This window comes from Cervus canadensis, chromosome X (genome assembly GCF_019320065.1).
Source record: "Cervus canadensis isolate Bull #8, Minnesota chromosome X, ASM1932006v1, whole genome shotgun sequence".
In the NCBI taxonomy this organism is placed as follows: domain Eukaryota; kingdom Metazoa; phylum Chordata; class Mammalia; order Artiodactyla; family Cervidae; genus Cervus; species Cervus canadensis.
In genome coordinates, this window is record NC_057419.1 from 48,043,129 (window position 1) to 48,069,592 (window position 26,464).

A 26,464-nucleotide genomic window follows, 5' to 3' on the forward strand; every position below is an offset into this window, starting at 1 on the left:
TGCCAGCAGCTGACTTCCTGGTAAATGTTTACTTATAAATTAGCGTGGGTGATAATTTATTAGAGCAATAAGCATAGATTACTTTTAATGGCATAGGCATTATGTGTTATGAATGCAGTATTTTATGTTTAGTTGAAGCAAATGTATATGATTATTAATATCATACCCAAATGTAGCTCAGAAATTGTGAATTAGAAAGTTTAAACCAAGTTAAGCGACATGTTCCAGTGCATCAGGAAGGTTTCACGGTGGCAAAGCAATATCATACCATTCACCTATAGCATGTGTTAGAATTTGTTTATTTCTGTGATTTGTTCTCTTCTTCCCTCATAAACTGACTTATTCTGTTCCTGAAGAACATGGTTTCTCTCTTGAGAAGCATCAGCGCATCAAAACTTTGGCTTCTGGAGCTGAGGTGAATAATCTGTCAGCAGGGACACCATGACAGCCTGGAATGACAGAGAAAGAGAAAGAAAGAAATGGGTAAACATTAGCAAGATCCTGCTTAGGGACCTATGGAAGAGGATCCGGGTTACAGCTTTGAAGGCCTATGGCAGACATGTTTTCCTAAGGAAATGATAAGGGGTCACTTCCAAACTAATACTTATTTTTATTAAGGGAGTTCATGAGGGATCATGCTGACCCAAATATATACACAACCACCATGCTTTTTTAGGCCTCATTCCAGGACCAGTGGGGGTGAGAGCCGAAGGGAGGTACCAAGGTGGTAGCCATGATTGGCTTTTCTAGTCATAACTGAAGCCTACTATTGGCTGGTTGTAGAGAAATAGAATTCCTCCCATCTTTGTGTTTACACTGTGGTTTGGATACTTTTAACCTAGAAAAGTTTAGAATAAATCAGATGTAGATTATTTAGGTTAATGAATAATGTCTTTCTGAATCTGGGTTCTCCTGAAAGAATATTTATAAGCTAGAGTATAGCTTCCCATCTGGCCATCAGTGGCAAACAGGAATATTCACTTTTACTCTTCCCAATTTCCAAAATGACGATAGTAATTATATCAGAAACAGTGATGATGACAAATGCTGACTGAGTGCTTACTACGTACCAGACTAAGTGTCTTACCATCAACATTTGTTGGCATCACTGTTGCTGATATTATCACTGAACTAGGTACTGCAGTAAGGTAGAGAGAAGTGTTTGTAAATTAGCTCGTGTAACACAACCTTCTAAGGGAATCTCTGCTATTATCACTTATAGATGAGAAACTCAAGCCTGGAAACAACACAGAACTGGGTTTGGACCCAAGTTTCTCTGACTCCACTCTTAGGAGGTAGTTTTACTGCCTTTCAGGTACTTGCTCTTGCTTTTTTTTTTTTTTTTGCATTCTTCCTTTTATTTTATTTTTATTGAAATATAATTGCTTTATGATGCTGTATTGGTTTCTGCTGTACAATGAAGTGAATCAGCTCTGAGTATACATATATCCCCTCCCTCTTGGGCCTCCCTCCCACATCCTTGCCAATCCCACCCTTCTAGGTCATCACAGAGCACCAAGCTGAGCTCCCTGTGCTTTATAGCAATTTCCCACTAGCCATGTATTTTACACACGGTGTATATATGTGTGTATATATGTCAGTGCTACTTTCTCAGCTCATCCACCCTCTTTTCCCTGTGTCCACAAGTCCGTTCTCTACATCTGCATCTCTATTCCTGTCATGCAAATAGGTTCATCAGTACCATGTTTCTAGATTCCATATAGACGCATTCACATATGATGTTTGTTTTTCTCTAACTTACTTCACTTTGTATAACAGGCTCTGGGTTTATCCACATCACTACAAATGACTCAGATTCATTCTTTTTATGTCTGAGTGCTGTTGCTTTTTGACCAGACTATGTAATATCCTTTCCTACTGTGTTAAGTAGGAAGAGAAATGAAATACAGACGAGGAGGCTGAAGCACAGGTATTTCCTGAGTGGTGGCAGTGAGGCGTGGATCTGTACCTGCCTGTCCTATTGCTTGACCACCATTTTCATGTGAATAAACTGGACTTAGAGGAGTTATGATACTTTCCCAAGACCACACAGAGAGCCAGAATTTTAACTTGATTTCCAAAGCCCATGTTCGAGAACCAAACAGTATTCTGTACTGCCTTCAGGCTACAAAAATGTATTGAGCACATATCATTATAGGGAGAGGACAGGAAACAAATAAAAAATAAAATATCAAGAAGTGATAAATGTCACTAGAAAAATTTCAAAAAAAAAAAAAAACAAAACAGGATAAAGGAGGTCAGGGAACCACTTAGGGTGGACAGGGAAAATCTTGTTAAAGACTGACATTTAAAGTTGAGATCTGAATGACAAGAAGAAGACAGAAAGGTCAAACACTAGGATAAGAACATCTTCCAGTAAAATATTTTAAGCTTTTTTATGGGTTCCCGGGGTCACCTCTTAGGTTTGGTATTATTTTTAATGGTCATAGCATATGTCAAATTTATTTTCAAATATTAAATCTTAGAAAGTTAATTATGAGTAGAGCTGCTGCCAGATTTAGTTGATACAGACATACATATATACATACATACATAAGTAGGCATTTCAGGTCAACAACAATTTTTCTTAAACTGCAAGTATGTTCCAAATATTACATAGGACATGTCTATTGGTGGTGGTGTTTGGTCCCTAAGTCATGTCCGACTCTTGCAACCCCATGGACTGTAGCCTGCCAGGCTCCTCTGTTCATGGGGTTTTCTCCAGGCAAGAATACTGGACTGGGTTGCCATTTCCTTCTCCAGGGGATCTTCCCAACCCAGGTATTGAACCTAGGTCTCCTGCACTGCAGGTAGATTCGTTACTGACTGAGCTATGAAGAAAGCCCTTAGGACATGTCTATCCTAAACAATTATTTATTGTCTTAATAAATTGTCTAAACACCACACCACATTTGAAACTCCAAAGTAGCTGGGTATCCTGTATTTTATCTGGCACCCCTCACTTGGAGAGAAGACATGGTAAAATACTGTGAACTACATTTGCAATGGTGTTGTATATCTAAAGGTCATCCTGATAGTAGTACTTTGAAGTGGCAGATTTTTTGCAGGGTCCTTTTAGGTTTCTTTAGCTCCACAGTAAAATTCGTAGGCAGAGGAAGAAACCCACCTCACGTTTCGTGAGTCCTATAGCCTTAGTAATTATTGAAAAATATAAAAGCAAGATTTGTGGTGAGGAGAGGGTGTGTGTGTGTGTGTGTGTGTGTGTTGTTTTCTTTCTTTCTTTTCTTTTTTTTTACAAAGAGATCCAAAGGCCTGTGCACTATGGAGAGAATGATGTGATTACCAGAGTGTTCTGAAAAGCACTGCTGGAAATCTCCCAGTATGAAGGCCTTAAAAAGCTAGTGTGAGTGTTGAATGAGTACACGTTTGCTTTAAAAACGTTATATGCTTTTAGAACAAGCCCTTCACCTATTTAGTTATTACATTAGTCATTATGGGCGCCTCAGAACTTGAGGCTGATTGTGTCTCTCCTTCCTTCTTCTATCCTGACTGTAAATGAAACTGTGTGTGTGGAAATCCCCCTCCAGACAGTAGTGCTGCCCAGTAGGACTTTCTGTCATGATGGAAACATTCCCTGTCTATGCTGTCAAATACAAATAGTATAGCCACCAACCCTATGTGACTATTGAACACTTAAAATGTGGTTAGTACACATATATATGGAATTTAGAAAGATGGTAACAATAACCCTATATGCAAAACAGAAAAAGAGACACAGAAGTACAGAACAGACTTTTGAACTCTGTGGGAGAAGGTGAGGGTGGGATGTTTTGAAAGAACAGCATGTATATTATCTATGGTGAAACAGATCACCAGCCCAGGTGGGATGCATGAGACAAGTGCTCGGGCCTGGTGCACTGGGAAGACCCAGAGGAATTGGGTGGAGAGGGAGGTGGGAGGGGGGATCGGGATGGGGAATGCGTGTAACTCTATGGCTGATTCATATCAATGTATGACAAAACCCACTGGGGAAAAAAAAATGTGGTTAGTATGTCTGAGGAATTGAATCTTATATTTTATTATCTTTTAGTTCATTTTTGTTGTTGGGTTGCTCAGTTGTGTTTGACTCATTGCAACCCCATGGACTGTAGCCTGCCAGTATCCTCTGTCCATGGAATTCTCCAGACAAGAATACTGGAGTGGGGTGCCATTTCCTTCTCCGGTTAGTTAGCTGAAGTGTAAATTTAAATAGCCACTAGTGGCTACTGTGTTGGATAGGGAGATTCTAGAGGAAAACAGGTATTATATCTTTAGAACATTCCAGAAGAATCTAGCAGAGCAGTGCTGAGCCTAAATGCCATTCTAAGAATAATTTCTTTGCCTATAAAATAGGAATTTAGACTAGATAATCTGTAAGGTCTCATCCCACTTGAAAATGCCATGCTTCTATGAATTGTACAGACTGTGTGGAGACTTAACAATATTCTTTTTTTTTTAATCTGCAGTGCCTGGCAGAGAACCTGGCACACAGTAGATGCTCAGTATATGGTTGCTGAAATGAACTTAACACAGTGGGACATCCACATCATCCGGTTTGGAGACAGAAAGAGGACAGCATGTGTGTCACCAACCCCCTTCCAGAATCCATGTTGGGTATCACTAGTTATATCACTCTTTCCTTCCAAGACCACAGGCAGGCTTAGAAGCTTCTGAACATAGGACTCCATGTAGCCTGCTGATGAGATTGAGGACCTAAGATTAAAAGTCATTTGCCATCTAGATAGCTCAACCTGCTTATTTTATGTGGAAAGAAAATGAGAACCAGAGAGGTCACGCTTATCCAAAATAATATGGCTAACTAGTATCAAAGACAGTTACAGAATTCAAGTCTTCTCACTCCCAGTCAAGCATTCTTTCGATTTTAGATTCTTTACTTTCATTTTAATATGGCCGTGCATCTTGGTTTTTTTTTTAAATATACTTACCCATTAGGGGAAATGGATACCTCAGGAACATGGGAGATGGAGAGGGGATGGTAGGACTTAGATGGTGGAAAATGGGTGAGCATAAGACTTTACTGTGAATATGTGTGTATATATATGTGTGTGTGTGTGTGTATAATATATATACACACAAGTGCATAATAAGCTCTTTAAAAATTCAGAAGTACAGAGCATCTTCATAATTATATTTTAGAAAACTTAGTTCCCCCTCCAGCCCCTGAATTTCTACAAAAGAATCTATTTTAACAGATTTGGGTTGATCTATCTTTGTCATTGCCGTCATCTTCTGATAAAGGGTAGAGCTTGAGGAAAATTTATTGCTATGTTTCTTCCTGGGGTATATGGTTGGAGAGCTCACATTTTATTTTTTGGCATCTGGATCTTTGCTATTCAAAATGTGGTCTGCAGGAGAGCGGCATCTTCATCACCTGGTTGCTTATTAAAAATGCTGAATCTTGGGCCACATCTCAGACCAAATCCAAATTTCCACTTAACAAGTCCCTAGGTGATTCAAATGGATCAAATGGATTCAAATGGATCAAAAGCTTTAGAGGCACTGGTCTAAATGACATGATAATTGCCATTTTGGCCAAAGTTAGTGTCCTGATGCTATAAGCTGAAAGGTACAGTAAAAAAAAAAGTCATTTCTCTTATTAGATATGACAAACTTGGGCCTGATATACCACTTTTCATTGCAAAGGGAGTCATGTGTGTGTGTGAAAGTCACTCAGTCGTGTCCGACTCTTTGCAACCCCGTGAACTATAGCCTACCAGGCTCCTCTGTCCATGGAACTATCCAGGCAAGAATACTAGAGTGGGTAACCGTTCCCTTCTCCAGGGGATCTTCCCAACCCAGGGATTGAACCCAGGTCTCCCGTATTGCAGGCGGATTCTTTACCATCTGAGCCAGCAGGGAAGCCATCCTGGAGCTCAAATCTCTGCTGGTCACTGCATTAGATCAACAATGAAGATGATAGTGGTGATGATAATTACAATAACAATATTTACAGTGTATTAGATAACATGCTAAATGTTTTGTATATGTGCGTGCTCAGTCATGTCTGAATCTTTGCAATCCCCTGCCAGGCTCCTCTGTCTATGGGATTTCCCAGGTAAGAATACTGGAGCCAGTTGCCATTTTCTCCTCCATGAAAGCTACAATGGATTATCTGGCACTTAGTTTCCAGGGCACTAGGTACCAGGCTATGGGAAGCTGTGTCAGCCGTGCTTTGGTTATCAAAGAAGCACAGTGCTGTTGGGCAGTTTTCCTACCTCTGTTTCTAAATATGTGATATACAAGAATGAATTGTTCTGGGAAGTGCCTAATGTTTTTTAACAAATTCCTTTTTATTTCTCTACCTGAAGTAGACTTTTTTTGTTTTCCAGTAAGACCCTAACTGATATAGTAATGGAGATCAGTTAAATCACCAAAAACTAAAAAATGGTGGTACTAAATTATGGCACTGGAGTGTTCCATTTTCCAGAGAAAAACGTGGTATTTGAGATATTGTAAAGCAGAGATGTGAGGTTAATGTTTCCAAGAATAGTGGTGGTGAAGATGAAACTAGTGGCATTTTGTTAAAGGGACTAATAATTTTTAAGATTAGTCTTGCTGCAATTTTGGTAATGTTCTATACCTAAGAACAAACGTTTCTCTACTGTCTAAAGCCAGTAGAGAACCAAACAATTACCTAGGCAATGATAGAAGGGAAGAAAGAGAGGAGGAAGGAAATAAGATTTCTTTGAATGCCCATTTTGTGCCAGGCACTGAATTAGGGACTTCTGTAAACATTAACAAGGGGATTATAAAATTATTGTATAAGAATTATACAACCTATCATGGTTGACAGGCAATGGTGGCTGGTGTTCAGGCTGATCAACAACGGTAAGAATTTTTACTAAAATAGATATATTTACGTGGGGGTTCAGTCTTACTCCATTAAAAATACACTATACATGCTTTAAGCACTAATGATCTATTGTGAACTTTCTGGAAAAAAAAAACAGATACCATATGAGCAAGTAATGTATGTGGGTAATACCAGCTGCTTATTGTTTACCAAAAGGCGTGAATGACCAAGTTGGGGCCACACAGAGAACTCCCCATCCTCCAATCCCCATTTCTTGCTTACCATGATTGTCCACTTTCTGTTTTCAGCCTCTGGGAATACAAGAGATCGTGGAGAATAAAACACTTCATCATCCACTTCTTCTGGCTTTCTGGGCAAGCAGTGTAAAAATGTCCAGTCAGGGGCAGCAACTTTAGCAGTCTACAGAAGAGATGGAGATAAGACTGTGTTTTGACTCTTATATGTAGCTATCACATTTGTCTTCTTCAGAGTCAGCGTCTCTGACCTGGAGTCAAGTGAAGTCACTCAGTTGTGTCCGACTCTTTGTGACTCCAAGGACTGTAGCCTGCCAGGCTCCTCCGTCCACGGGATTTCCCAGGCAAAGATACTGGAGGGGGTTGCCATTTCCTTCTCCAGGGGATCTTTCTGATCCAGGGATCGAACCCAGGTCTCCCGCACTGCAGGCAGACATTTTATAGTCTGAGCCACCAGGGAACCTCAAAGGTCCATGCAAAGGGAGAGATAAAGGGGCAGACTGAGGATTTCAGCTCACGGCACCCAGCAGAAATGTATATGATACTTTCAGCTTTTGAAACTTTCTAGTCATTTTTTTAATTTGGAAGATCACCACTCCAAACAAAACCACTAATTCAGTTTTCTAGTACTCTGTCCAGTGAGATAGTGGACCTTTCAGTAAAGAATTCTACTAGGGTAAGATGCGGATGAGAGCAAAATCACCAATTACATCCCAATGTATTGGGTTCACCAAAAAGTTCATATGGGTTTTTCTATAAGATGGTACAGAAAAACCGAAATTAAAAATTTGGCCAACCCAGTATATTAAAGGTTGCCTTTACATGATTGTATTATACTTTTTAACCTGCCTCCAAATTATGGTTTTTAGCACTTGAAGCGAATTTAATTACTGGTTAAAACAATGTTGGAAAAGAGCTCTGAGATAGGAGTTTATTAAACAGGATTATGGGCACTGTGCACTAGGTGATTCGTTCTTCATGTAAATGTTCTAACAATTTTAATTTTCTCTAACAGTTAATTCCTAAAAATTACATTTTCCCATCCATTTTCATTGTTCACTTACAGATTCAAAACTACATTCCCCCATAAATTCTTCCCTCAAAATTACTGCCTTTGTGCTAAACCTTTTTTGTTTTGTTAAAAAAAAACACAATAGAAAATGGGCAAAGAATATGATATGTTATAATATGAAAGAATATGATAGCAGTTTATAGAAAAACATATAGAAATGGCCAGTAAACAAAGATGTTTAACTTCATCAGTAATCAGAGAAACACAAATTTTAAAAAGCATGAGATACAGATTTTTAAAAATTACAAATGTAAATAGCAAATAAGAAATGGAGAGAGTGGTGGAAGTTATAAATTGTCAATTCTTTTTGGATGGGCAGTTTAGCAGCATTTCTCATATTTTAAAAAGTATATACTACTTCACCCAGAAATTCTTCTCCCTAAAAGAATTCTATTCTCTATAATACCTGCACAAAGGAATATATATATTAAGGATCTTCATTGCAGCATTGTTTGTAATTGGGATAATTGGAAATAGCCTAATTTTTTGACAGGAAACAGATAAAATAAGGCCCACTCATACTTTGGAATTCTATGCAGTCATTAAAAAGAAGGAAAAATGTCTAAATGAATGGACAAAAAAATCTAAGATTTGTTAAGTGGAAAAAATAAGTCAGAATAATATGTCTAATCTACCATTTATGATAAAGCATTAGAGGTGTAGGGGTGTGTGTGTGAGTGTGTATAGGAATATGTAAATACACAGAAAAGGTCTGCAAAGAGACACATCAAATTGTTAAACAGTGGCTACCTCTGGGAATAGTCACGTTAAGGGGCTAGGGCAAATACAAATACATTTTCATTTTCTTTTTCTACCTTTATTATATTGTCATGTATAAATAAGGGACTTGTATTTATATTTTAAATATTTTATCAATAAAACATCTATTGCAATTGCTTAATCCCTTTCTCCACCAAACAAAGGAGTTGCTGTGCAGACAGAATCCCAATGTACACCTGACTTTTAGGATATTCCTGCAGAACAGTGGTTCTCAATGCTTGACCCTGGGGCAGCAGCATTGCACCACCTGGGAACTTGGCAGAAATGCAAATTCTTGGGTGCCACTCCTGACCTACTGATTTAGAATCCCTGGAGAAGTGGGGTCCTGCCAGCTGTGTATTAACAACTCCAGTCAATTCTCAGTCACGCTCAAGGTTGACAAGCCATGCTTCAGAGCTTAATGAAAGGCATCAGAATAGATGGAATTCCCCTGGGAGTGCCCTGGAGGCAGTTAGCAAAACTAAACTGGACTTAAAGAGTCCTTGGAAAGTAGAGGCAAGGGCTAGCCTGAAGTACAGGACTATGGGGCTTTTCTTAGAGCAGAAATCAAAAGAAACTGCTTGCAACAGAAGTCGCCTAGTATATCTAAACAGATCGTCAAGCATTCTGATGCCTCTGCTGTTGCGAGAGGGAAAGGCTTGCTTCTCTCTTCTGCCTGGGTTTCAATTCCTTCATCCTGGACAAAAGTGTCTTTCCAAAGGGCAGAGCTCATCTTCAGGAGGAGAGAAATCACTGGGGGATACAGTCAGCGTGTCCTTGATAGGGAAGGAAAGGACGGTCTGCTCTCCCAAAAGTGATTGAGTGATTAGCTGATTCTGGCCTTTATGAATGGGATTAATGAACCTTTAGAGAGACATCAATTTGTACCTTCATTGTAACCTGGTAACCTTGGAAAGCCTGGAGCCGCTTTTTCTTCTCCTCTTCTTGTCCCATGCTTATCCAAGTGTCTGTAATTAATACATTGCCTCCACAAGCTGCTTCCAATGGATCATTTGTCAGCGACAGCTTGGTACCGTTCTGGCATACACAAGCAAGCTGGTTAAAGAACCTCACGAGACAGGGAAAGACAATGACACCTTTACATATAAGGAGCGTACCTCCTTGGCATACTGCTCCGCCAACTTGGTTATACTGGGATCCGGCTCATAACCCTGCAGGGGAAAGAATTAACTGTTATTTGGTGTTGTTTTTTTTTTTTAATTATATATGCCTTCTTATATATGCATCACTTTCAACAATTCTCCTGCTCTCTTTCCTGTTTCTGCTTTAAGTCGTAGCCCAACCTACTGAACATGCCTACTCCCCATGTTCAGTAGAATATGATCTTGACATCTAGAATTTCAAAGCTTAAGAGTGCTTTGGGGAATTTAAAAAGGTAATCAGTTGCCCCATTTTGCTTTGATTATTTTTGACCTCTTTAGTCCTAAAGATAAATGGGGTGTGGTGCTTTCCAGCTCTTGGTAGCACCTTTTCTTGTTCCTCTAATAGTTTAAGAGGATTGTATACATAAGTCTACAACTTACTGCATTTTTGTCTCAGAGTCTTTCTACAAGCTGTTTTTTTCTTTTTTTTTTTTTTAATGCTTTTGTTTTCCTTTGGTCTGAAATGCTTTTTCCCACCCACTCCATGTGGGTTAATGCTTTCAAGTCTCAGTGCTCTCAGCTCAAATGTTTCCTCCTCAGAGAAACCTTCCCTCAGCATCTCAGCTAAATACTAAGAGCCCACGCACACATCTTAGTCTCACCAGCCAGTGTTCTGCAGGCAGGGAGCTAGCTTTGAAATGGCCTTTGCATAGCAAATATACTGTTTTTGCTGAAATCTATGTGTTTGGGTTCATTTGGTGAGGGCAGGGTCAGGACTTGAGTGAGGCACTCACTCACTGACAGTCGTGCAAACATGAATTTTGCACCCTACGTTCCTTGCTTGCTCGCTCTGGTCTCAAATTTAGGTGAGGGGATGCTGTGGGAACAGCTGAAGTCCCCTCAACTCTTCTAGACCCCATAGGTAGCCTGTCTGCCTCCATCCTCAACCTCCAATCTGCGCTGTACACAGCAGCAAGAATTATCTCCAAAGCCTTCAATGTTTACCACTTGTTCTATAAGTCGAAGCTGATTAAGGGTATCAAGGCTCCCTGCCGACATCTCTTGCTTCTGTCTCTTTTAATTTTTCTCAACATCTTGCTGCAGGAAAGCCAATCTCATTGTCATACTTGTACACGTCTTGCCCTTTGCTGCTGTCACAGCCTTTCACCCTTGAACACTTCCCGCTCTGTCCCCTCCTGGGCGTCTTTATTGGAACATGTCAGCTCCTCCTTTGTCAAAACCCTGGGCCAGCCCCACCTCCAGACCCTCCAAGTGGAAGGCTCGTCAGTCAAAACACCACCATTACTCTCAGCTTCCCCATCCTTCTCATTTTCCTGAATTCTTAGAATTGATTTATGTCTCATTTTTATAAACTCTCAGTAGGCCACAGTGATGGGTGTGGTATGCCACCCAGATCGCCTTCATGAGTAATGGACTTGTGCGCCAGCTGCTGCTCATGTGCTGGAAGATGGCTTTCAGCCGTCAGCCCTAGTTGGGCACTGGCGCAGCTGCAGAGATAATGCACCCAAGGTCGCACACCCTTCCAAGGCCACCTGCATTCAGGGACTGATTGACAGGGGGACATGAAAACCTGACTCCCTCCTCCCAACCTGTGACAACCCTAAATGGCCATCTCAGATCTAGAATTCTCTATCAGGTCAGCTGAGGCTGCTCTCGGGCCTGCATTGCAGTTTGACTTCTGTTTTCTTCCTCTCCCTTCTCAAGGGCACGCTGTCATCAACAACCTGCAGTCTGAACTCTGTCTCAAGAGTCTGCTTCTCAGGAAACTCAGCCCACAACAGGGATGGTCAGCTTTATTCATTGGAAATTGTGTTTATTTACACGTGTTTATCTATCATGGTTCCTTCTCTCAATAAAAAAATTCTTGAGGATAGAAGCTATCAGATGGTGATGATTCCTGCAGATCTTTTCACAGCTTTATCACCCTCAATAGCCATAAATTCTGGAGCTTTGTTTATCGATATTTGGGGAAGGTAATTAATAAAGGCTTGCTAATTTAGTAACTCATGTTGTGACCATTCATACTGGTAAACATAAATGAAGAGGCTTGGCTCTTACCCCAGGTACCTCCTGCCCTGAAAATTCAGCCTTCCCTCTGGAAAGCAGGTTTTATACTTCCAAGTATAATCATTCTTAGGAAAGGAATGAATAAGTACTTAGAGAATCAACAGAGTGGTTTGGAAATTACAAAATCACCCAACCTTGCATGCATTGGGCCATGACTGAGAATACAAAGAGGAATTCTTTACTCACAGCTAAGCTTTCAGTACTAAATCACTCATTGGCTTTGACATAAATCTTAAAACCAGATGAAGATGATTAACAGACCCAGTTCAGTCTAAATACTCACCTAGAACAATGTTAAAATCATTACCACCAATAGTTTATGGAACAACTTTACAATCCAGGACAAAATTATGTATTCTCAAACATGTAAATTATTCTTGGTTAAAGGATGGGGAACCTGCTAGCTTTATCTTTAAAGGAAATGAGTCTGCTTATAAATTGATGGAGCACCTTCTACACTTCAGACTTTCCAGAAGACTTTTAAAAACTCTTACTCCCACCCAGATTTAACCAGGTTTTAGTACTTGTTATCATTTAAATGAGTTTTTGCATAAGAACAATACTGAAATTACTCTGTAACATTGGAATTTTTTCCCTTTGATGTTAATAAAACATCTTGGACATGCAATAAAATGTTTAAATCATGTATTTCTCCAACAGAATTAAAACCTTTCCAAAAACACCTTATAGCAGGGAGCAATCATTGTGAATATATATTTTATCTGTAAAATTGTTTGTATTAATATAGAGCCCTTCCTCAGACTAGATTTGCAACAAGAGTGTGCTAAGTTTTCCCATAAAATGAAGAACTACCTTATTCACATGTCAGATCTGACCTTTTATCTCAGTTTTTGCTGAACGAGAGAGAATTCTCTCTTATAAGAGTTAGCTCTCTGAGTCCCCAAAGTTTACTATATATAACAGGGTGGCACCCTATGCTGCCTACCTGGCGTTTCTTCCATGGCAAGTGTATTAGGTAGAAGAATGTCTTCCAAACATTTATTCCACACCAGAACCTCAGAATGTGACCTTTTACAAATATTTTTATTTATTTGTCTGTGTCGGGTCTTAGTTGCATGCTCAGGATCTTAATTTTGAGAGAGTCATTTCCTAGGCAGGTTGATAAGAAGTCTACGGGTCCCCAAGGAGAGAGAGGTCTGGGATATTCAAGGAGGAAGAAAGGACAAACTTTTTTACTTTTTTTCCTCTACATTCCTTAGGATTATATAACAATAATGTATCCTGCTTGAGGACAGTCTTTGGATTAAACCCTCTGGCTAATTCTGTTATCTTAAAACATAAATTATGGGAGTAGGTCTGGTCTTTACAAGGATGTATCCTGCCTGAGGACGATCTTTGGATTAAACCTTCTGGCCAACTCTGTTATCTTAAAATGTAAATTATGGGAGTAGGTCTGGTGAGGTCTTTACAACCTCCAGACATTCTTTTGATTCATTGGAGAGTATATAACTCCATTGCTATCACTAGCAAAGGGGGTACTCTTTTGCCCCCTTCTGATGCCTATGTCAGAAGCTTTCTCTATCTCCTTTATACTTTAATAAAACTTTATTACACAAAAGCTCTGAGCGATCCAGCCTCGTCTCTGGCCCCGGATTGAATTCGTCTCCTCCGGAGGCCAAGAATCCCGCGTCTTATCGTTCAGCAACAACCTTTCAGTTTCAGTATGTGAGATCTTTTATTGCAGGCCACAGTCTCTATAGTTGCGGTGTGCAGGCTCCAGAGCATGTGGGCTCACTAGTAGAGGCTTATTTGCTCCGAGGCATGTGGGATCTTAGTTCCCTGACCAGGGATCAAACCCATGTACCCTGCACTGCTAGGTGGATTCTTAACCACTGGACCACCAGGAAAGTCCTAGAATGTGACCTTTTTTTAGAAGTAGGGTCTTTGCAAATGTACGTAGTTAAAAGGAGGTCATACTGGGCTCCAAAATCACTGCAGATGGTGACTGCAGCCATGAAATTAAAAGACGCTTATTCCTTGGAAGAAAAGCTATGACCAACCTAGACAGCATATTAAAAAGTAGAGACTTTACTTTGCCAACAAAGGTCCATCTAGTCAAAGCTATGGTTTTTTCCAGTAGTCATGCATGGATGTGAGAGTTGGACCAAAATGAAAGCTGAGCACCAAAGAATTAATGCTTTTTAACTGTGGTGTTAGAGAAGACCTCTTGAGAGTCCCTTCGACTGCAAGGAAATCCAACCAGTCCATCCTAAAGGAAATCAGTCCTGAATATTCATTGGAAGGACTGATGCTGAAGCTGAAACTCCAATACTTTGGCCACCTGATGCAAAGATCTGAATTATTGGAAAAGACCCTGATGCTGGGAAAGATTGAAGGCAGAAGGAGAAGGGGACAGCTGAGGATGAAATGACTGGATGGCATCACTGACTCAATGGACATGAATTTGTGTAAGCTCTGGATGTTGGTGATAGACAGGGAGGCCTGGTGTGCTGCAGTCCATGGGGTTGGTTGCAAAGAGTCAGACACGACTGAGCAAATAACAGAACTGATACTGGATTAGGGTTGGTCTAAGTTTAATATAACTGCTATCCTCATAAGAAGAGGAACATGTGGACAGAGAAAATGGGCCTAAATTAAGAATGATGGAGGCAGAGGCTGGAGTGATGCAGCCACAAGGAAAGGAATGCCTGAAGTTACCGGAAGTGGGAAAGAGACAAGGACGGATCCTCCCCTAGAGGTATTGTGAGTTGTGTGTATGTGTGGTGGTGGTGGGGTGTTGTCCTGCCAACACTTGGATTTTGGACTTCTAGCCTCCAGAGCTGTGAGAGAATACATTTCTGTTGTTTTAAGCCGCTCAGTTTGTGGGAATTTGTTATGGCAGTCCTGGGAGATTAAGGCAGCAGGGTACATTGACTCGAACTGGTTCAGCAAGAACACAAGGGGAAAGTATTTTCTTTTGCCTTGTTTGTTGCATTTGGTTTTGGCAAGATGCGGCGGACAATGCTGGTGCTCTACCCAGAGGCCCTCAGAGGACCCCGATCTGCATCTTTTGCCCCCTCTCCCCTTTTCAGTGTGCTTTTAAATATACTTATTTATTTATTTTTAGTTTTGGCTGTACTGGGTCTTCATTGCTGCACCAGGGCTTTCTCTAGTTGCCATGAGTGGGGGCTACTCCCTAGTTGCGGTGTGCAGGCTTCTAGAGCATGGGCTTCAGGAGTTGCAGTTTGTGGGCTTAGTTGCTCAACGGCATGTGGATCTTCCCTGACCAGGGATCGAACCTGTGTCCCCTGTATTGGCAGGCAGATTCTTAACCACTGGACCACCAGGGAAGTCCCCATCAGTGTGCTTTTAATACCTAACACTCAGCTCTTCTTTAGGAGATGGCCCTCTGACTTCCCAGCTGCTCTTCCTGCCAAAGTGGGAAGCTGCTATATTGGGCACAGAGAGCTCATCCTGGTGCTCTGTGACAACCTAGAGGGGTGGGATGGGGTGGGGGGTGAGGTTCAGGAGGGAGGGGAACATATGTGTACTTGTGACTGATTCACATTGTTGTATGGCAGAAGCCAGCCCATATTGTAAAGCAATTATCTTCCAATTATATATAAAAAAAAGAATCCAAAGATAAAATCTGAAACTAGTAAAAAACAAAGAAAAAAAGTTCCAGAGGATTCACCACCCACCTCTCCACACTGCCCTTGACCAAGGGCAGTGGGTTCCAAGGATAAAAGCCCATCCTCCCTGTCTCAGGTTGGGACAACAGTGGGGCATAACCTTCACTCCAGAGCTCGCCTGTTGGATCAGCCTGAAGCACTGTGCCTGACATGGCATTTGGGTGACCAGATCACTCTAGTTTGCCTGCGGCCTTCCTGGTTTTAGCACTGATAGTCCCATGTCCCTAGAAATCCCTTAGTCAATCTCAAACTCAAGAAGCAGAAGCAGAGAGTGAGTTTCAGGCCTCACACACTCACCTCTGAATGTCTTAGGTTATCAGAGGGAACTATGGCAGTGACCACTGAGATAACAGCAAACACATGCTCAGCCAGAAACACATTGGTGCACAATATTATAAATCATCGTCCTTTAATGGAAAGGTCAGTTCTGTCCTTTGCTTCTGCAATGGCTTCTATTTAGGGGCATTTTCCTTCCAAAAGATTCCTGATCAGAAATCATAACTAATAAGAAACGTAACAAAAAAATTTAGTAGAGATGGGTTATGTAAAAGGTTCTGTGGGGATCGCTCAGAACTGGTTTGTGTATGAGTCACTTGTAGGATTAGTTTTTATCTTCTAAAAGGCCTACACATTCTGTATGAGGCTAGGAGTATCTTTTTTTTAATTTTTTTGAAGTTTAGTTGATTTACAATGTGTTAATTTCTGCTACACAGCAAGGAGACTCCATTATATATAAAAAGAACATACATACACATATGTAAACATATAATGTACATATTCTTTTCCATTCTGGTTTATCACAGGGTAGCAAATATATTTCCCTGTGCTGGACAGTAGGACCTTATTGTGTAGCCATCCTATATATACTAGTTTGCATCTATTAATCCTATACTCGAAGCTGGGAGTATTGTAACACAGGGCATCTCTTAGGAGGATCTGCACTTTTTTATTTTAGTGTATTTATTTATGGACTTATGTAATTATGTACATAGAACATTTACATGTTAAGAAATTTAAACCATATAAAAGGATATATTGCAGAAATAAAGTCTCCCTCCTACCTCTAACCTTGAACCTCCCAGCTTCACTTCTCACAGACAACAATTATTACTAGTTTCTTGTATATCAAAAGGGTTACTTTGGACCTATAAAAGAAGGCACGTTCCCATTCCCATACATCCTGTGAGAGATTTACAGCAGGATAGGAAGTAGGGTGGGTCAGCTTCACAGCCAGGATTCAGATTTAAAAGACTGAAGGACCCTTGGATTTGAGTTTTGAAACACTAAGCTGATGCAGACGCCATCACTGTGTCCTTCACATTAGATTGAATTTTTTTTCACCAAACTGTAATATTCGAACAATGACAGCATCTTCCCCATGCCTTGAGATTTCTAGGCTGTCTGGATTTCATTATTTTCTTCAGCCTTTGTGGTAGCAATACACAAGAAAGCCAGTCATCATAATGGCTGGTTTCAGGGCATTCAAAGGGATAATTCAGACATGCTTTTAACACAGAAACTCACAAGATGAAAGGCATCAGCCAAGATTATCTCTTTTTGTAGAGATGGGAAATTGGACACTCAAGAGGCCAGATAGCTATTATAGTAGGGACAGCAACATAACCTAAATTTTGTGGCCTCAACTGTGCTCTCCTTGAATGGAAGAGAGGTTTGTTTTTCACTAGGTAATTGTATCTGGGAATGATTTCAAAGGGGGGTTAGTTTCAAGGCAGAAAGTTTCCCTACCTTTGGGGTAGCCACCTGAAGGTGCATCCCGAATTTCGCCGCACTCATCATGATGGAGTGCAGGATGTTATTCCCATCCCCAATCCAGCTGAGGGTAAGGCCTTTCAGAGAGCCATAGTGTTCCTGAAAGGCAAAGGATGGAAGAAATTACATCCAGGAGAAAATCCACTTCTGTGAAACAATTGTTAGAGCTACTATAAAAGAAACAGTCCACATCTCAATTTTAAATGCTTTGTTGGAATGAAAAAACTACTTTTTTTTGCATTATACAGAGCAATTTGATAACATGAAGGTACAATCACCAAAAAGAAGTCCTGATCACCAAAAAATATCCTAATATCTTAAGCCAAGACATCATATGAACATATGAAGACTCATATTTTCATATATCGCAAATCTGAATCTTTGTTGCATTTGTTCTTTCATTCAACAAATTGAGAACCATCTATGTCCAGACACTGTCCTTGGCCCTGGAGATATAACAATGAACAAAGGAGACAAAAACCTCTGCCTTAATGAAGCTTATACTTGTTGGAATAAGAGAGGGGAAATACAGTGCACCTAGAACAATATAGCATGGGTATTGAGAATGTTCCTGTTTATATAGCTGAAAAACCATTAATATACTTGATTTCTTATGGATATTGACATGGACAGTTAAAGTATGAACACATGCTTGGAAATCATAAATACAAACACCAAGATAAAATGTCTTTGAGGGGTTGGAGGAAATGGGATCAAAGATAGTTACACAGCGGACTTTAAAGCTACCTGTAATATTTTTTGGCCACGCTGCATGGGATTGCAGGATCTTCGTTCCCTGACCAGGGATTGAACCTGGTGGAACTCCAGTGGAACCCTGGAGTCTTAACCACCAGACCACCAGGGAAGTCCCTGTAATATTTTACTTAAAAACAAAAAATTCTAAAGTAAGACTTGCCAAAACTGCATAATGGGCACGTGAGTGTTTGTTTTACTTTTCTTGAAGTGTCTGTAGGTTTCATATATTGTATACATTTATATAAAGAGATTTAAATGTAAGTGTAAAGATTTTAAGATTTTTAAAAGAGAAAGGCTAACTAATTTGGAGATCACAAATTAGTTAAGTGGTTAAGCTAGGATGTAAATCCAGGTCCATCTGATTTAAATTCCATGCTCTTAGCAAGCTGCTATTTATTCATTCAACTCCTACTTTGAGCATGTCTGTTATGAAGGCATTGCACCAGGTCCTGCAGGGGACAATATGATGAATAGAACATTTCACTGTCCCTCATGAATATATAAACTAGTAATGATGAAACCCCAGAAAGAAGCATTAAATTATCTGGCATATATGTAAAGCCATACCTACAAACAGCTGCTTGGTGTCTAACATAGTATATCCTCTCTGCATTCATCTTATCTTCATCACCAAAGAGTTTCATTTTGAGTTTAACCTCACATTTACATGTGTGTAGCATATTCAAATGAGGAGCAAGGTGGACCTGTCCAGTTTGCTCTGTCTCCCAGAATAGTTCATAGATGCAGAAACCATGGTTGTTAGGATTCCCAGTGGCAAGACTATGTAGATTGGCTGTGGCAAACCCAACAGGATGAATCTTTCGAAGTTATTCAGGTTCATAATTTGAAGGGACATGGCTAAATCTGCACCTCCATTCTATGAATTCTGCATGCTCTTAACTCCAGTCTTAAGCAGTTTATTAAAATAATAGTAAATGGCCTTTTTCTTGGAAAGTGATTTAGTAATTGGCCATTTTGAATATTCAAAGCACTCTCCATCAGTCTTCACTCCCAAATCACAGAACCTGACATATTATGCATGACATAAAGATGTTTCCATTTTCTGGGCTCCAGCACTCCCTGTTCATCCACTGTGTTAAGTAAATATGGCACCCAAAAAGCAAAGGTTTGAGAACTGAAGTGTCTTCTAATCTGTTTTCAGTAATGCCCTATCTTCCTTGGATATCAAGTTGTACACATATGCTATGCATCTCTGCCAAGATGTTATTTGAAAACAAAACACCAATACCACAATTTAAATGCTTCCATTTAGAGCTACTTAGGAATTATTTATTGATTTTGCTCTTGTGTGAGGCAAAGAAGTAAGCCAACCTGGAGCGTGAGGTAATCAGCCAGGATCTGGATAGGGTGGTACAAATCCGACAACCCATTGACAATTGGAATGGATGCTTCTTTAGCCAGGATGTCCAGATCTGATTGTTTGTACACTCGCGCCAGCACGGCATCTGTCATGCTAGACAACACACTGTGGCAAACCAAGAAAAGATCATCCAAGTTGATTAGGCTTAATAATTCCTTCTTAATTTAGGATCTTAAAGAGTCATAAGAAATGCTAATACATGAGAATTTTTACTGTTAAAACTACCTATCAACATGACAGGTTTAAAAGCTAATGATAAATATGTAGTCATTACAGAAGCCAGATGTTGTTCCCCTGATGTCTTAGCCAGTGACCCCTGATTTTAGTATTTTTTGTGGTGCTAAGAAGCCAATTGTGGGCTCGTCAATTGCAATGATGAACTATAATTGATATATGGCAGTTGGTAAAGTTGAAAGGGACAAGACCAAAGACAAGATATATAGAGAAAAGTTAATAAACTGGATTGTGGCATTTGGGATGGGGGACATCACCCCTCAAGTATGCAGTTTCACTATAAAATGGAAAGTAGCAGGGTGGCAACCATAGAGGTGCACACACAGAATGTTTTTCAAGAGAGAACCTTCTGGAAGGAGTGCCATTAGCTGACAGCGTCCAGCTGCTGCACCTTTGGGATCTGCCACAGCATTTCTGCCAAAGCCACACCCTCCCCAGCCTGTTCCCACCAAGGGCCAAGCACAGTGGGGTCCCCAGAGTTGGGCCATTCTGCCTGACATGGGACGTCTCTGTTGGGCAGCGAAGATGGATATAATTATTCTAATTTTATCACTGAAGGACCTGAAACACAAAGAAGTTTAGTAACTTGCCCCAGCTCACACAGCTAATTACATTGGAAGAACTCATCTTCAAACCAAAGTCAGTTTAATTTCAAAAATCCATGTTCTTACCATTATAATACATTGCCTCAAATGTGCAGATGATAAAAACCTGGAATGAGGATCTGGGATCCAGAGCTTAAGTTCTCTCCATGTGTCAGAGTGATGGTGGTCCCTCAGCTAAAGTTTTAGCCTTACAAAAATAACAGGGATGGCTTTTTGTTTAAAATCTTGCTTTTTTCATTATTATGTCTTATTTCTTATTAAAGGGAAACCCCACAGCAGAGGCTTCTAGTCATTTCAGTTTTAAGGAACTCTTTACAATGGCAAAAAAGGGAAAACTGCTCATGATAGTAGTTTTATTAAATATAGAGTCATTATTATAAGGTATCCTTATATCTTATAGGTTAGTTATTATAAGTTAGTCTTATAATAAGTTATTATTATAAGTTAATCTTATAATAAGTTATTATTATAAGGTAGACTTTGTAATTTTGACTCTCTAACTTACTAGCTGTGTGACCTTGGACATGTTATTTAATTTCTCTATAACTTGGTTTCTTCATCTGTAAAGCCATAATAATGGTATCTATCTCATTGTGGTATTGTGAGGGTTATATGAGATAACCTATATAAGATGCATAGTATGATGCCTTGTTCATGGTGAAAGATCAAAAAGTAGTTGATGATATTACCATGTCAAAAGAAAATGTATAAAAACTAAAGCTAGTATGTTAGTAAGTATTTCATGGATTTATATTTAAATCATCATATATTTGGAAAATTAATCCTTTTTATATGTCTGAGCAACAGACTGGTTCCAAATCAGGAAAAGAGTATGTCAAGGCTGTATATTGCCACCCTGCTTATTTAACTTATATGCAGAGTACATCATACGAAAGGCAGGGCTGGGTGAAGCACAAGCTGGAATCAAGATTCCTGGGAGAAATATCAATAACCTCAGATATGCAGATGACCCCACCCTTGTGGCACAAAGCAAAGAAGTAAAGAGCCTCTTGATGAAAATGAAAAAGGAGAGTGAAAAAGTTGGCTTAAAACTCAACATTCAGACAACTAAGATTATGGCATCCCATCCCATCACTTCATGGCAAATAGATGGGGAAACAATGGAAACAGTGACAGACTTTCTTTTCTTGGGCTCCAAAATCACTGCAGATGGTGACTGCAGCCATGAAATTAAAAGACGCTTATTCCTTGGAAGAAAAGCTATGACCAACCTAGACAGCATATTGAAAAGCAGAGACATTACTTTGCCAACAAAGGTCCATCTAGTCAAAGTTACGGTTTTTCCAGTAATCATGTATGGATGTGAGAGTTGGACTATAAAGAAAGCTGAGCACCAAAGAATGGATGCTTTTGAACGGTGGTGTCAGAGAAGACTCTTGTGAGTCCTTTGGACTGCAAGGAGATCCAACCAGTCCATCCTAAAGGAAATCAGTCCTGAATATTCATTGGAAGGACTGATGCTGAAGCTGAAACTCTAATACTTTGGCCACCTGATGCGAAGAGCTGACTCATTTGAAAAGACCCTGATGCTGGGAAAGATTGAAGGTGGGAGGAGAAGGGGATGACAGAGGATGAGATAGCTGGATGGCATCACCAACTCAATGGACATGAGTTTGTGTAAGCTCCGGGAGTTGGTGATGGATAGGGAGGCCTGGTGTGCTGCAGTCCATGGGGTCGTAAAGAGCTGGACACAACTGAACGACTGAACTGAACTGATATGTCCGAGACATTATTTACTCAGTCCATAGAAAACTGTTGGTGCTTATAAAATTCAAGCACCACTAAAAAAATTCCTTTCTCACAGGGATTAGATAATCAAAGATTAAAAATCATATTCCTGCAACAACATTTTCTAGACTTGGATTTATTTTTTCAGCTGAGATATGTGGCATGCGGAATCCTAGTTCTCCAACCAGAGATGGAACCCATGACCCCTGCAGTGGAAGTGCAGAGTCCTAACCACCGTAAGTCCTTGGACTCATATTTTTTTTTCATATTTTCATAATTTCTCATACCCATAGCTTCCAGATTTTCAGATTTCATGGATCAGCAAAATTTCTCAAGCCATATGGCAATCAACATAAGATTTCTAACTTTTTGTTTAGAAAACTAAGGACATGAGAAACAAACAAACATATAAAATATGTTAATATCTTCATTTTGTAAAAGAAGACATTTTAACAACAAAAAAAATGTGTGAATGACTTAATCTCAAAAATCATCCTTGAGCTTGAATTAATTTTGCTTTTTGAAATTGAGTCTATTGTCTATTTTCTCATTTTAAAACGTCTGATGAAAAATTCCTCTGGCAGGGCATCAGGGGAGGGGGTCAAGACTTGGAAACCAGTGCTCTGAGCTGTCTAAGCACATCATACATTGCAGTTTGAAAGAGGTGACTGAAAGAGCCACTTTAGAGTTTCTCCTGTGAAACAGGTGATATTTGTTGACTAAGGTCAGGATCTTTAATTTTTGCTGCATATGAAAGTCACCCAGAGAATTTCTTATACTCTTGAGGCCCAGGCCATAATCTCTATCAATTTTGTCAGAAAAATATAAACTCTAGAGGTGCAACCTACTGATCAGCATTTTTTAAGGCTTTCCTTAAAAATTTCCTTAAAAATTTTCCTTAAAAATTCCCAGGAAATCCCAGTGTGCAGCCAAGGTTAAGAACCAAAGCTGGAACCTCACTGCTCAAATAAACAGTATCAGCATCTAACCTGGGGCTTATTAGAACTGCAGAATCGCAGGCCCCACCCTGAATCAAAATCTGTATTTTAACATGGTTTCCAGGTGATTCATTTGCATTTTAAAGTTTGAGACTTCTTATAAAGAGGAAATTGATGCCACCATATTTTCAAAAGTACCATCCATTCTTTTCTTTGAAACCTAACCAGCCTCACCCCACTCCACAGAAATCAAGAGATCAAGAGATGGCAGCCCACAGTGACAGAGGACTTTGTCCACAATCTCATTGGCAGAGAATGCTTTCTAGTTTAGTTGAAAGAGAAAAGCATCTCAAATCCTGAAAAATGAATCATTTACTCTCTTCCATTAAGGCCTCCATCTTTAGAGCAACCACCTAGCTTGATCAATCTCATGCCCTAAGGCAATGGTTCCCAAACTTAGGTGTATATTAGAACTAAGTGACTAATAAACCACAGAGGTTCAAGCTCCTGAAATAGAGTAGACTGGGTCTTTGTACTTTTACCAAGTTCCCCAAGTAACTCAGATAACGTTCCAAAGTTTTTGAACCACAGTCCTAAGACATAGGCTATTATATTAAAGGAATTTTAGATCTTCTCCCCTTTTTTCAAGATCACAGTACAAATTTCCTTCACAGTACAGATATACTGACATTTCATACTACAGAATACAGGTTTTTTAACTCTACATTGGGAAAGTTATTTAGATTGTGGTAGATATCCCAATAAGGTCTATAATTATAAATAATTATCAATTTCCTTTTTCAGAAGAATTGGTTAATTTTATGATAGTTAAAATCCTATGAGAGAGCAGTAAAGGGGTGTTTGACCCCAAAGGACATCTTTAAATATGCATCACTTCCCTCAGTGTGTAGAGATCGGATTAAAAAAAAATCTGGATTAGCAGATTGCCCTTGACCTTCTGGAATCTCCCAGTCAGAAAAACTGATCTGACTTCCGTTGTAGTCTCTCAGATAGTTGTAGGGAGCTAGTACTGTGGGCTGCCAACCTCTTGGTTCATGAACTCTACAATGCCCTGTTTTGTAAATGTTATCTTAATCTCATAGTTGAGAAAACCAAGGCTTTTGAAAGCCTTGAAGTAATTACAGCAAGGTTAGGAAAGATTGAAGAAAGGTGAGGCTGACAAAGGGAAACACTGGGAGAGCAATTAGAGAAGTCAATGCCCTATACACTTGAAATTTTCAAGAATATTGAAAAAGGGCAGTTACTGTTCCCTGCCTTGAACAATCCCAAGAGTTCTGGAAGCAAAGAAGCCAACAGGCAAGCAGGTATTTACTTGCCCTGTTTATAACATGGACTTTGTATCCCTGGGACCTTTATGGTATAGTCTCATAGAATAGTGACCGGTCTGCTTTTTGAGGTTGCCCAACACCTCCTAGAACAGAGGTTCTTGACCTTGGCTGCACACTAGTATCACCTATGAAGCTGTATAAATGCTGATGCCATATTCAGCCCTTTGGAAGTTTAAACCAGAAGCTGTGGTGGGGGATTCACATCCATATTTGTGAAGCTCTCCAAGTTAGTCCAATCTACAGACAAGGCTGAGAACCATTGTCCTAGAAAACAGAGATAGTGAGGAGGTGGTAGGAGAGTGGGATACTCTGCTTCTGGGTGGAACAGTGGATCAGTGTAGAGGAAGAAAGTCTTGGTAGTGGCTGAACTCTCAGACTTTAAGAAAAGTAAGAGATAACAACACAATATGTTACGCTGGAAAGAACAAGATCTCATACACATAAAAGAAGTACAGTTGACCCTTGAACAACATGGGTTTGAATTGCAGAGGTCCACTTGTAAGTGCATCTTTTCAATAGTAAATACTGGAATATAGTACATGGTGGGTTGAATCCATGGATTCTGAGGAACCACAGATACAGAGGGTGGACTGTAAGTTATATGTGGATTAACTCCTGTGTTGCTCAGGGTCTGCTGTATCTTCCTTTCAGGTCAGTCACTACCAAGAGCAGTGCCATGGCAGGGGCAGTAGCTATAACCTTTTCTCCCCTCAACATTTGTAAGCATCCCTAGTGCCCAAATTTTGGTCTTAATATTGTGCTAGACCTAAAAAAGGAACCACAAACCAGAGGCTAGTTAATTCCATGTCCTTCGGCAGGATAAAATCAGTATAGTCAGTAACACCCTGTTGTTGCTAGGAAGCCAAAGATATTTTTAAAATAGCAGGGGCAGTGCTGAAAGGAAAAAGGACCAGCTTAACTGTTTGTCAAGTTGTGAGCGTTTATAGCAAAAGTCATTAAGTAAAGCAAGCTGTGCTTATAAAAAGGCCATGAAGCTCATAAGAAAAGAGTGAATATAAAGAAAATGTACAAAAATATAATTGTAATGTCAAAGAAGGATGACTATTACCATTACATTTAAATGTATTTACTCAAGTAAGTAGGAAAATGCTTATATGTAACTGTATAGATACAGATAGATATTTTGTGGGTTTTTGTTAAGTATATTTCTGTTCATAAAGTATAGATATCTGCCATTTTTAGTGTGTGTAAACCACAAATAATTAAGACACCTTAGAAGTCAAATTGTCCCAGAAATAGTAGAAGCTATCACATGAATGGAAAATCCCCATCAGCATTTGCAGTCTTACATGAAGTGATGTAGAAGAAGAATCCTGCAGCTAACTAGCACCTGTTGTCATACACAATTTCCAATTAGAAAGATGATATAACCACTTATTCCAAAATAAATATTTAGTTTACTGTCCTGACGAAGAAATCTAAATTTTCAAACTCACTTTCCTGTCACTCTGGGAGTGAAACCTCTTGGTGACCCAATTAATTCTAAAACAGTGCCAATCATTGTTTTATATTAAAATACTGAAACCAGGCCAGTTTTATGCTATATAGTTAATATAGCATAAAAATATTACAATGAGTCATGTCCTGCCAGAGACTGAAAACAAATAAAAATTGAATGATACCCCATCTTTTAACTTCTTTAATAAATGAGAATTCATATGAAAAACAGAAGCAAGGATCCTATGGAAGACAGGATAAACCCCTCTACCCCCACAGGATGTTCTTGTCCTAATACCCAGAATCTGTGAGTGTTACCTTACGTGACAATGGAAATTTTCCACGTGTGATTCAATTAAGGATCTTGAGATGGGGAGATTATCCTGGGCTGGGTCTAATCTAAGAGAGAGGTTCCTTATAAGAGAGCAGCAGGAGGGAGACAACCCTGGTGGTCCAGAGGTTGGGGTTTTGTGCTTCTACT

General features: G+C 39.7%; 1 protein-coding gene across 1 annotated transcript in view; it reads right to left on the reverse strand.

Annotated features, from left to right (window-relative positions):
- Positions 1-280: 280 nt before the first annotated feature.
- The window catches only part of OTC (ornithine transcarbamylase), a 66,546-nt gene continuing 40,362 nt past the window's right edge, over positions 281-26,464 (reverse strand). Inside the window, exons 5-10 of the mRNA XM_043460050.1 lie at positions 19,602-19,755; positions 17,490-17,612; positions 10,018-10,071; positions 9,788-9,937; positions 7,097-7,234; positions 281-449 (exon numbers count right to left, since the gene is read on the reverse strand). Coding sequence (XP_043315985.1) covers positions 390-449; positions 7,097-7,234; positions 9,788-9,937; positions 10,018-10,071; positions 17,490-17,612; positions 19,602-19,755 — 679 coding nt within the window. The 3' untranslated portion in view covers positions 281-389. The remainder of the gene's footprint in view (positions 450-7,096; positions 7,235-9,787; positions 9,938-10,017; positions 10,072-17,489; positions 17,613-19,601; positions 19,756-26,464) is intronic.